Below are 12522 nucleotides of genomic sequence, written 5' to 3' on the forward strand. Positions count from 1 at the left end.
CGGGAGCCGCAGCCGCCGGGGACGCCCACCTCCTGCATCAGCGATGGTACGGGGAAGCCGGCGAGCCTCGGCTCCGGCGACGGCGGACCCGCACCCCGACAGCACCGCTCTCCTGCCGCCAGGACTACCACCTCGCGGCACCTCCGCGTGGCGGGGTCGAGGCGGCGGCCGAGCGGGCACCGCGGCGGATGCGGTGGTGGTGCGCCGCTCGGCTGCCGCGCCGATCTGCGGCGGCCACCTCGCGACGCCACCGCCATCTCCGAGTGCCTCCATGCCTGTAAGCTCGCTCCCCCACCTCCTCCGCGCAAGCTGATGGGATCGGGGATCCTCGATCGAAATGCTACTTCCTCTTCTGGGGGCGGCGTTCCCCCCAATCTGTTTGCAGATGTGGGCGTCCTGGCCGTGGCCAGCGGGCGGGGATGGGAATGGCCTTCTCGACCAGTTCGAGTTCGCCTGCCATCAATTGGATTCCATTCGATTTCGACACTGTAATAGGGGCTTTCCACTGGGCATGTGGTCATGTGCGCATCAGTCACAACTCACAATTAGATCAGCTGAGCACGAGTGTAGAGGGCTCTCGATCTGTGCGCGAGTGTCTTGTCGCCCAGACCTAGCTGCTCAATGCCATCGCGTAGCGCTGTCAAGAAACGAATTATAGAGCTTTGTGCTAGCAATCCGTAAACATCCTGGACTTCCATTTCTTCGGTCATCGATAATAGCATGCTTTGTTCAGTTTGCAGGCAATGCATATATGACACGTTGACGAAGGGGGATACAAAATGCCCGACGTGCAACGTTCTTTTGGGCCCTGCTCCATTGGAGAAGCTCAGGTATTGTCTGTTTCTTCTCTCCATTTTTGTTCGTAGTCTGCATTTTTGCTTGACCAGGTGGATTGTAGCTGGTTACTTTCTTTCTGTTCCTGCTCCCTTCCTTCTTTTTCAGTGAACCCATAGTAACTCCTATTATTTCACTAAAAGAAATTGCGAGCTCCTTTGGACCTTCAGATGCATGATGCACCGAAGTTCCTATGTGTAAAGTAGATAACTATTGCTTGTGATGTAATATGAAGCATGATACACTTCTATCGATATCTGGTTGCCATCCCTTTGCAGCAATTGACAATGCTCTACCTGTCCCTTTCTGCTATATTATCAACTAGATGATTGACATGTAGCCCTCAGCTTAGATTCCCTTAATGCAATTTTTTTTTGTGGTAAAAGTGCAATCTTACATGTTTCTTTGAGTAATTGATAAACCTGATCATAGCCTGCAACACATCAGGTCGGTGATATTTCATGGTAAGAGGCGCAATGTCAATGCTGTCACCGCCAAGAACAAGAAGAGGAAGGAAAAGGTTTTCATTGAATCAACCATTTCTTCAGTGGTGGATATCATTATAGGAGGAAGAACTACACCACTACAACAGAAGATAGAAGTTGAGCTGATCAATGAAGCTGATGAGGCTTCGGTAGCTAAGGAATCAGTTTATGAGTCTTCTATCTTGGTAACTTTCTACGTTTTCTCCATAATTTTCATAGGTTGGGTTGATTTTTATAGTCCTTAAATTGCATTCTTTTTTCAGAATCTTGCTCCTGTTGGAAGAGATGCTTTGTCACGAATTAGGTGTTGAGACTTTTACTCAGCATGCCATCTTTCTGTGGAGACTGGAGCCTTGATTGTGTGGCAACCACCACCTATCCCAGAGGAGATGGTTGCCCTTGCCCATGATCAGTTAGCCCCCAGGCAGGATTCGCAGACTTTTGGGCCTCCAGCGACCTCTGGTACTGAGTACCAGCGATAAGCACCAGCTGTACAGATGACCAATACCTCGGTTATGGCAGGCATCTCATTCCATGCTAGGATGACTGTCCAAGATGATGATAACCTGAGTGGAGATATTCTCGCATTGTTCAATGAGGTAAATACATTTCTTCCACGAGTTTGATTGAAGGTAATGACTATTATTGGTTGTAAATTTCTAACATGTATTCCAGAGTACTACAAGAATCATGGGGAGATATGATGCTCACATAAGCCAATTAAAGGGAAAGAACTCCAAATTAATAGAGTAAGCTTCCTCAAAAGTTTCTTCAACAGAATTTTGCCCCTATGAACAACAATGTGTGATCGTGTATACTTGTTACTTGATCACACCTGTAGGCAATTGGAAAATGAAAGAGCAGCTGCCCTTGAGAGGATAAGAACGTTTGAAGAGAGGCACCAACAAGAATTGGAAAATGAAAGAGTTGCCGCTGCTGAGAGGACAAGAATACTTGAAGAGAGGTACCAACAAGAATTGGAAAAAGAAAGAGCAGCTGCTGCTGAGAGGACTAGAATCCTTGAAGAGAGGCTCCAAAGGGAGTCCAAAATAGCCAGAGTGCTAGAAACCGAAGGCGATCCTTGAAGGCACAAAATGCCAGACTTTATGAGTTTGTCCTCTTAAAGCTTCTTCAGCTAGTTTTTTTAATAAGAACAAGAGTTTACTTGTTACTCTTGTCAATTTCAGAGGTCTGGAAAATGAAAGAGCAGACAACCAGGCTCTGATGTCAGATATTGTAGAGAAAAGTGATGAGCTTGCGACACTCAAATATCACTGTGACATGTTTGAGTCAGACAAGAAAGGTAAAAAATCCAACTTTCTCTTTACACAATTCAAATATTTTTCCATGAGTTAAATCTTACACCACAGTTCCATTTTTCTAGATTTAGAAAATCAAGTTGAGAACCTGAAGAAGGAATTAGAATATACTAAAAGAGAACATGCAAGATATGCCCGTCAGGTCTTGGATGCAGCAAGTAGGGTTCATATGCAGCTAGCAGGGGCGGACCCATGTACTCTCCAGTGAAAGCACAGGCCCTCACTCAATTTTGAATCAAAGGTGATTAACAAATTTTCACCATGTACAAGATTCATGAATTTAACTTTTCTGCATGCATGCCCACTCTCAACTCTTGCCCTAGGTCCTCCCCTGGCAGCTAGTGATACCTGTTCACACCAAATCTCATGTTCTTGTTTTACGGCAGCTCAGTACTAGAATAACACTAGCTATTATGCGTTATATTTTTATTCTTGTGCTGTTACTATAAGTATGGGATTTGGTATGTTACTTTGCATTTTGCCAGCGTAAATGTGCAGACTGTAATTAGGTTGAGGAATTGGTCCAGCATCTTCAGCCTTAAAAATATTTTCTTAAACTGACTTAGATGATCAAATACAGATGATGTCTTTACCCAAAATAAAGGGCATAATTCTTTTGTTGTTTGTCATTTGGGCTTGTCTTTTACACAGAATAGATGCATACCAGACCTTATCTGGTACAAAAATGTGTGATAATGTCATGGTGAATGTAACAGTGATGCTAGAGCATGAATTATCTAAGTGAATGTAATACTAACAAATTGTCAGGATCCGAGTGATATATTAATTTATTTTTCAATGGTACCCCAAATAGTATTTGAAAATATTAGTGACAGGGGAAGGGAGGTCTAAGCCTAGTTCTTGGTAGGTACTAATATGTAGCTCAAGATGTTGGCCTCCATTAACTTAAAGAAGTAGAGTCAGCACACCTTATGATTGCGACAGCTATCATGTTAACAAAGTAGCACCTAATATATGGGTTTCATTTCATTCTAGGATGTTAGACCTTAGCCTGATGTCCTACCCAAAGACTTCAAAGGTAGTCACAGGACAACCTTTCCTAGTTCTAACTTCCAAACCTATAACTTGGTTTGCTTATTTATTCTCAAGTCACGTAGTGTAAATGAACAGAGTATGATCCATAGTAAGTTGTTCAAATTGATGCAGGTTACAGTTTCACCCTCATATGGTCAGAGAAACTGGGTGAATAGTGATATAAGCTCTCTTCATTGGGTACCCTGGAAAGGATAGCCGTCAATTGGATGAAGCAAGACATAAGATTCAGCATGAACATGTGCCATGTGTTCTTTTGAGTGGATATCAAACACCATCACTCAAGGGCGACAGCTTGCTCTTAGTTCGAGGCAGCTTGCATTGCCTACTGAACTTGTAATAGTAATCCTCTGGATGTAATAAAAAAGGATTGAATCGGTATATCGTGGTAGAACTGATGTTATGCTGTCTGTATTCTTGCGTGGAGCTTGCGAATGGTTCAAGGGTAACAGTGTTGCCATGGCATAGCCCTTCATAGGGTCACCTAATGCGACTGTCACTTCATTTTTTTTTAGACAGACTGTCACTTCATTGGTTCAAGATATTAATCACTTAATGCAAAAACTTGGCAGGAAACGAGAGTTGCCTTGTAAGAATTTTCACTTTGGGTCTCCATGTATATAGATTTTGCATGGTCAATTTGCACAACTCCTGTTCGAATGTGTCGTGATCTGGAATGAAATTGTAGAATGATGTGAAATAATAGTATATAAAAAACAGAAAGAAAAAAAATAGGCCCGGAGTACTTGCTTTACGCATCCGTTAGATGATCGATGAGGCATTCATGTCACGATCTTTAGGGATGAGTGTTCAGTTTGGCTATTTTACCTTTTATGAAATACAATAATATGTCACCTACAAACCGCTAATATTTGCAATTCTATAAAGTGAGCAATTTTTGGGTCTGTCAGACTTGCATCACCACTCACCAGAGACAGCAGAGTTCGTCAACCTGTCAGGCAAACTCCTGAAGATTTCCAAATACGCTGCCAAACATCATTGCAGCAGGAATGCAGTAGAAGAAACACATTGTGCGTGATATTATTCGTTCGCGTTTGGCAGTAATTTTTGCTTGAAGCATTGCATTGGTCGAAATAGATGTGCCATCATGAATGCGAAACCTGAAATTATGCTACCTGAAACTAACTATGCTACCAGTTCAGATAGAAATTGTGACAACACTCTGAACATGAAGTTCTGCTGCTTGCATCGCATCGGTGTTGCAAGCATTCAACATTCGATGGAGCAGAGAAATCAGGAGCAGCCGACATTGTTGCCAGCTTTGCCATCAGGAGCAGGGAGATAACGCGGCAATGCTGGTCGTGCACGCCGCCCCGTGGACGGCCGGAGCGCCCTTCCTTGGTCTACTCCAGCACGGCGCCCTTCGCCGCCGCCTGGTACGAAACGAGGAGGACGAGAAGGACCTCGCGCTAATGACTCGCCGTCGCAGGCCAACGCGGTGAATTTGCCCCATCGCATGTCCGACGGGGACGGCGTACGCTGGATGGATGACGACGGCGCCGGCCGCGTCCGCTGCGGTGCGGTATCGCTGATAGAAGTTTGCAGATTGATTATTGATCGCGATCCGCCGGCGCCGACGACGGCCGCGCACCTCCCGCCGCCATCCTCCGGCGAGTAGAGCGGCAGGCGGCGCGCATGTCCTCGATGCACCGGAGACTCGGATCGAGTACATGGAGGGGCTGAGCGAGCAACAACGACGAGCGCTCCGGCTACCGTGTCATCATCAATAATTCCTAAGGATTGAGCATCTCCAAGAATGCCCAATAAATGCTTCTAATAACTAATTTTGGGAATGAAAATGAAAAAAAAACAGTGCTCCAACGGTTGTCCAATCTACTATTTTTCTCCGCGTGCCCAATACCGACTCCATCCAGAGCCAAATTTAACCCCTCTCCATGCTCCCAATCCCACGGAAAATCAAAGTGTTGGATCCACGAATGGATGATGTAGCAGCAATTGCATCTTGGTGGGACAATTTTTTGGGAACTATTGGTTGGAAGGGTACTTTTTCCTCCCAATAGTTTTGGGCAAGGTCCCAAAATCAATTTTTGTGGACTTTATGTTTTAGGCACTCTTGAAGATGCTCTTAGGATTGACCTGCCTTTGGCTATAATGATCGAACAATTGCTTTGTCTGTACCTCCTGCAGCTATATTTTTACCTGCCTTTCAGGTTAATTCAACTAGTGTTTCTCTATCTCGAATTTGCTTCAACTAGTGTTTCTCTATCTCGAATTCTCGATAACATATGTACAACTTGTGATTCAGTGAAGTTTGGGAATGTGCACTCAGATTTGGGAAGAAGAGAGGTGGCCATTCTATAAATAATCATATGCCATGTTTCTAGTTATGCCGCAAGATTCTAGCTGTCTATCAAAACTTATAAGGTTTGATTTGTGCTTGTGCATATACTTGGATTCACAGGCTCACAAACTAAACCAGCAGTTTCCCACCTGTCATCATTCAATGTTATATTTTTCTATGTGATTAATGGGCAATGGCACTATCATCATATAAATATATTATGTCTCCTGCAGTAAGTAAAACTTTATTGTTCCACACGATCAGTTAGAACCCATTTTTTTTTTCCTTTCTTACTACTCACAGAATTGTAATTCATGTGGCCTAACTGTTATGTATTCTAGTTGGGCAACTTCTAAATTTTCTTATAGAGGCTACTATTTTGCCTTCTCTCCTGGATCTTACCTATTGAGGCCTTGTTCGGTTAATCCTCTCCCTTGGGGATTTTGACGGAGATTTAATCCATTCCGACCCCTTCAATCCTCTTTAATCCCCCTCTAACCGAACAAGCCCTGAAGATATTCCCACATGGAATTCACATATTCTGCATAAGGCTAATTTTGTATGGGTAGTAAAGATAGGTATGTTTTGTTCCCCCCAAAAAAAAAGATAGGTGCGTTCTGGAAGCTAAGCTTGACACTTAAAATTGCAAGGAGCCATCAATTCCAACGTCGAGCATTGGTTTATAGATTGTGCATCATGCCTGCAACATGTCAAAACCTCACTCCAGTAGCAGATAGCACTGGCTTATATACAAAAAGCCTATCAAGATTAGAGACAGAGAAAAGAGTGTATGATACAGGAACATTAGAACACACGCAGACTCACAGTACCAAAAATGGGACTGAGCTTATCCTGCTGAGCCGCTCAAATCAGTGGGACAAGTAGAGAAGCAGCTGGTGTTTCCACCTGTAGCTCCTGATATGCTCATATGCATACCGTATAGGCAACTTGTACAGGCTGGTCAAAAAAATTAAATTGGGGTGTAGCATGCTATTCAGTTTCCTCTGAAATCTCTGACTCAAGAACCTGGTAGTCCCTTATTTAACTGACTTAGAGCAGCTTCTATGCTCTGGGCTATCTCGGACTCTCTTCGGAGCCTTGCTTCAAGAGCTCTTGTCCTGTCAAAAGCCCTTTTTGCTCTTTCATTGTCCAATTCTCTGAAATTGGCATCGAGTGACGAGTGAATTGTTGTTCTTAGAAAAAAAACTAGTCAAAGAATATATTAGAGAACTCACTCTCTTAGTCTGGCATTCTCTGCCTCCGATGCTTGGCTTCGGCGTAAATAGGTGTCGAACCTCTCTGATATTCTTGCAGTCCTCTCAGCTAAGGATTTGGTCAGATAATCAACTTGATATTCTAGACCTGGAAAATGGAAACATTGTGTAAGATTTGACTCGTGACAAAATTTTAGAAGGCTGTAAAGAGGATTGGATCTTTTACATGTCTTCTCTGTCTCAAGCACATTGATATCATATAGGAGTGTAGCATGCTCTTCATTTTTCTCTGAAATTTCGGACTTGAGAGCCTGATAGTCCTGGATTAGTAGTCTTTGAGCAGCAATCAGTGAATCAACTAGTCCCTGAACAGCTTCCATCTTCTGTCTGATCTCAGACTCTGTTTGGAGCCTCCCTTCAAGAATTCTTGCTCTATCAAAAGCAGCAACCTTTTCAGTTTCCAATTCTCTGAAATTATGATCAAGTAAATTGTTGTTGCTTTTCAAGCGAAACCAAGTAAATTGTTTAGCTAAGGAATTTCTTGAGAGAACTCACTCTCTTAGTCTAGCATTTGTAACCCCCAAGGCTTGGTTTTGGCCTGTGCAGGCCTGAATCATCTCCAGCATTCTTGCAGTACTTTGGGTTACATCAGATTCTCTTTGGAGCCTCTCTGCTTCGAGAATTCTTCTTGTCTCAACAGCAACCGTCTTTTCAGCTCTTTCTTTTTCCAATTCTCTGAAATTAAGATTGGAAAACAATATAACTGTTGTCTTAGAGAGAACTTGTGAAAGAATTTTGAGATAACTCACTCTCTTAGTCTGGCATTCTCTGACTGTAAGGATTGGTTTCGCCCTATGTAGAACTCGACCTCCTCCAATGTCCTTGCAGTATTCTGACATGCATGTTACAGAATTAGAATTGGCAGTTATTACTTTCAATTGCAATTTCCTGATTTACCAGAGCATCATTGATTTCATTAATTACCTCAACCTCTACCTCATGAGTTTCTCTTTGTGAAGCAGCAGGAGGCAGTGCAGCGCTTCCTTCCACAGCAATCTGAACCTCTGAAGAAAGGGTAGGTTCAGTGGCTGCCCTTGCTCTCCTCTCTTTCTCGACAGTGACTATGAACGTGCCAACTTCTTCAGCAGGTGTACTCCTGCAAAGGACCATCATATGTCAACATGCAAAATGCTTACAGAAGAAGAGGAAAAAAAAAGGAAAACATTTTTTGCCCACCTTGAACACATGCTGGATTTCATTGGAGATGCAGTAAGTTCCATCCCAAGACTTTCAGCTGCCTCTGCTTCAGCTTCACCATTCATTGACTCACCCATAAAAAATGCATCAGTTTTCTTGCCTGATTGACCAACTCCATGAATTTGGGGTAAATGAAAAGGCAGGGAAACTGATGCTGGATGCAGGAGTGAGATTTCCTCAACCTTGCGCCTCTTCACAGGAAATAGCATTAACCTTAAGCATAGCAGGCTGTGATCTGTTCTGTTTACTTATTCAGAGCAACAAAAAAGACAGATTCAGCAATATAAAAGGTTGCATATATGGAAGTAATAAAGCCGTGGATGAAAATGTAAGCTGGGTGATATATTTTAATCATCTGGTTGACAAGATAGTAAGAATCAAACTACTATACATCCGAGCATGGATATTGCCTTTTGCCACAAAACTGATAACATAAACTGAAAAAAGGACACCGGTATATCATGATACATAACTAATAAGAGCTATTAATGTGACACAGGAAGCCTAAGAAGAGATATGCGATGATGTGCATCTGAACATCAAAAGGATAGTGAAGCAGATATGCGAATGAGTTGAGGTGGGTGATTGTGGCTTCCAATTTTTTTCTTAGGGTGGATAACAAGAATGATATACGGATTCATTAGAAAACTAGAAGGGCAAGTACGGAAATGAACTTCAATACCTGTAAAAGAAAAGGATGGTTAAGCCTAGCTACTTAGCTGCTACTGCAACCTTCAAACTGCTCACTCACATGCAGAGTCAGGAAAGGAGGAGACCTTTCTCATGCAGACAGGATACTTGATCATGATTTGACATGTAACGAATTGCATTCTACTATTGTTTGGCTTATGCTAAGGTTTCAACAGTTAAGATGAAAAGGGAAGGTCTAGGCATAATCAAAGTGGTAGCATGTTAACAATTGTTGCTCAACCATCTGTGTTAGCAGGAATACAGACTATAACAAATAGTGACGAAAACAGACAAGACCTGAGCTTCTCAAGTGGATCACATCCCAAATCAGTGCTGCAAGTAGGGCAGAATGTGGTATCCTCATCCTTGAACTTCTTAAATACGCATTTCCTGCAAACTGATCAAAACATATATGATAATGAACAACATGAATCAATAGAATGTTTACAAGTTAGCAGCGAGTCAACATCTACAGCCTACAAGCAAGATCTCTTAAGAAAACCTAAATGCCAAGAAAATGTTACTATATGGAATCATCCTGATGCTCTGGACAATAACTCTGTGCAACTTTAAAAGGCAACAGATAAAAATGCAGAAAGATGACAGCAAGTACAACTGATACTTATCCTGTTCATATGATGCCACACAATTAAAGAAAATGGAATAACTCCACATAAACATGTGATGCAAACTACAGAATATATGCAATCAAATTATGTACACAGAAGGTAACTCTTTGTGCCCAACTCGTAACTTTGATCAGCACCACAACTAATCGATCCATCATCTAAAAAAGTTGTGTACACAAGAAAATGGAATTATTTCCAAGGAAAGATCCTGGATAAGGATGGCAGTGGATACTAGGACGCCGCACCACCCACTGTACAGACTTGAGTGTTCAGCAATCAGAACCATTTCCTTGAAAAACTATCCAACATGCTTACTGCTGAGGCCTCCTTCAAATCGCGGTGCCTTTACTAATTCGGATATACATACTAGCTCAAAGAAAACTTTCGGGGGATTGAACAGCAATATTTTACTCGGACTCGTAATGATGCCTGAAACTAAATGGATCACACATTCACATAATTTGCGCAGCCCCACATGTAGATCACTTTATCAGAAGGTGTGCATCCCTCCCCAACAACAGATGTCCAGATGGACAACAAAAATCGACGAATTACAAGCTAATCGATAACAATTTTGATTGTGACAAGAGAAGGGGCATTGTCTTGTTTTGAAGTAAAATAAAAACACGCACACAGGCACAAATTGGAGGGGCATCCCCATTTCCACGCATCGGGGAACGCTCGCACACGCGAGCGATGGTGGAGAGAAGGAAGTGCGCGAGGAGCTCACAGGAGTGGAGGCACTCGGAGACGGTGGTGGCGTCGCGGAGGATTCTGCCGCAGAGGCCGCAGGTGACGCACGGCACGACGGCCGAGCGGCGCACCATCACCACCTCGCCGGCTTCGGCGCGGTCGCCGCCCCCCGCGGAGGCGTCGCGGGGGAGGAGCTGCTCGGGCGGCATGGCGGCGGCGCGGGACTAGCGCGGGGCCTGCAGGCGGCGAAGGTTTTTGCTGGGAATGTGGTGTTTTTCAGCGTAGGTGGGGTAGTGGCGTAGTGCGGTGGGCTGGCTTCAGCGTTTGGGGCTTTGGGTTTTGTAACTTGTACTCGCTCGATGGAATGGGTGCGTGGGTTTTCCTCTGCAAAAATCGGTGAGTTTTGCCAAAATTTTGAGTTTGTTTTAAATCAGTTTGTAAAAAATGGGGTTTATATTCTTCTGTTGTCTTGTAAATCATTTTGCAGTAAGCCTAATTAAGCCTTGGACACGGTAGTATAATGGAAAGGCTAGCATAATTGATAGAGTGATATATCCGGCATGTAATAGCACCACATATTGGGAAATGATTATGTGTTTGTGCAATCGTCTGTCAACAATTCCTAATATAGTGCATGTGTCTTTGAAATGCATCGATGGCCAAAACGATGTGCTCATGTAGGACCGGATGTTTGCGAATTCTCGCCAATTTCAGCGCTACGTAAATAGTCATGAACTTTTGCGAAGAAAAGATAAATTGTAAAAGAAGGATAAAGAACATAATTGCCTTCACGGGAAAATATTCGGTGAAACCAGGTACCCAGTGCAAACATAGAAACCTGAACTGTATCCATCCGATGCGAAATGGTTGGTTCAGATGAGCTTCCCATACTCTCAGCAAACTTTACGATTAACCCCCCACGCTCCACTTGAACATTTCACGTGACACACCCTGTGCGAATGAACATTTCGATGAAACCCCCTCCTCTATCATCTCCGTCACCCCCAAATTCCTCGACCTAGGGATTCCGCACCAGCTCCATCCTTCCAGTCAATCGATCACCTTCCCTAGTTCCCTTGAATCTTCAGCGGCATTCACACACGGGTTCAGGTCAAGGATCTGCTCTTCTTGAAGATTACGCTTGATTTTCAGCTTGGGGCAACTTACAGGGCGTTCGTACCATGGTATAGATGCTGGTGGCGGCGCCGGCGGCGGCGGTGAAGACTTTAGCTAGCCTAGCTAATGATTGATGTCTTGCAAACTGTTGATTTGCGCCAACCTACATCATCGTAGCCTCATAGGTATGGATTTCATCCAAGCCCTGTTCTTGTGAGGATTCTTTAGTTCTGTGTTATTGATTATCTCCTCAATGCACTCCACGTTGGATGTTTGGTGTTCAGTAGCAGTATGTCGTTAGGATGCACCTATGTTGCCCATTTTTGTTTTCTGGACCCCTGTTTGACATTTAGTGGTATAATCTTGAGATTCTTGACGTTCTACATTAATAAAATCATGTGAGAGTACTTACCTGCAGAAGCATGTGAAAAATAGACTGTAAATGAAGTTGGGCTAGATTTTGTTTATTTGTGGCGTGGTTTCCGGGATACGTGGGATACATTCAGCCTTGCGGTGCTCTTTTGGACATTGTCTACCTGTCTGTGGACCTTTATATGTAGAAATAAATCATGGTGTATTAGCCAGTAACATTAGCCTGAAAAATTTAAGGATACCATTGGGCCTCTGAAAGCGATTGTGCAATGATGTTGTAGGCATCAAGTTCTGTAGCTCGTCCATCCATTTTTATTATAGCTCTTCAGTTCACAAGTTCAGGGATGCACACCTGAATTGACTGCCAGCTAGAATTTCGGGGATGCATACTTGATTAATCTGAACTTCAATGTAATTCGGGAAACAAAATTAATGAAGTTAAACCATGCTGAAAATTACTGTAAATGACTAAATTTCAGCCAAATGTTTAGTTTTATATACAGGTACAGTTCCCATGACCAAACACTTATGTACTGA

At 43.3% G+C, this 12522-nt stretch overlaps 1 protein-coding gene and 1 pseudogene across 2 annotated transcripts; one reads left to right on the top strand and one right to left on the bottom strand.

Annotated features, from left to right (window-relative positions):
- The first annotated feature begins 385 nt into the window (after positions 1-385).
- Positions 386-2846, top strand: LOC117843991 (uncharacterized; annotated as a pseudogene).
- Positions 2847-6670: 3824 nt separating this feature from the next.
- On the bottom strand, positions 6671-10798 carry LOC117842723 (uncharacterized). 2 transcript variants are annotated; one of them, XM_034723225.2, is made up of 9 exons: positions 10535-10798; positions 9473-9572; positions 8465-8725; positions 8213-8384; positions 8038-8120; positions 7784-7963; positions 7455-7660; positions 7250-7376; positions 6671-7171 (listed from the first exon to the last, which is right to left on the bottom strand). In XM_034723225.2, the coding sequence occupies exons 1-9, from the start codon at positions 10704-10706 to the stop codon at positions 7033-7035; spliced, it is 1440 nt and encodes a 479-aa protein (XP_034579116.1). In that variant the 5' UTR covers positions 10707-10798; the 3' UTR covers positions 6671-7032. The 2 variants fall into 2 exon arrangements, with proteins under 2 accessions (XP_034579116.1, XP_034579114.1); XM_034723223.2 differs by having other exon boundaries at positions 7455-7696.
- Between the last annotated feature and the right edge of the window lie 1724 nt (positions 10799-12522).

This window comes from Setaria viridis, chromosome 2, assembly GCF_005286985.2.
Source record: "Setaria viridis chromosome 2, Setaria_viridis_v4.0, whole genome shotgun sequence".
In the NCBI taxonomy this organism is placed as follows: Eukaryota; Viridiplantae; Streptophyta; class Magnoliopsida; order Poales; family Poaceae; genus Setaria; species Setaria viridis.

Excerpts from the sequence above, each read along its gene's own strand:
- LOC117842723 (XM_034723223.2), bottom strand. The coding sequence starts at position 10,706 with ATGCCGCCCGAGCAGCTCCTCCCCCGCGACGCCTCCGCGGGGGGCGGC. Across the intron at positions 8,726-9,472 it reads GATCCACTTGAGAAGCTCAG|AACAGATCACAGCCTGCTAT; the intron begins GTCTTGTCTGTT and ends ATAAGTAAACAG. Across the intron at positions 7,697-7,783 it reads ACAAATGCTAGACTAAGAGA|AGAATTGGAAACTGAAAAGG; the intron begins GTGAGTTCTCTC and ends TCATAATTTCAG.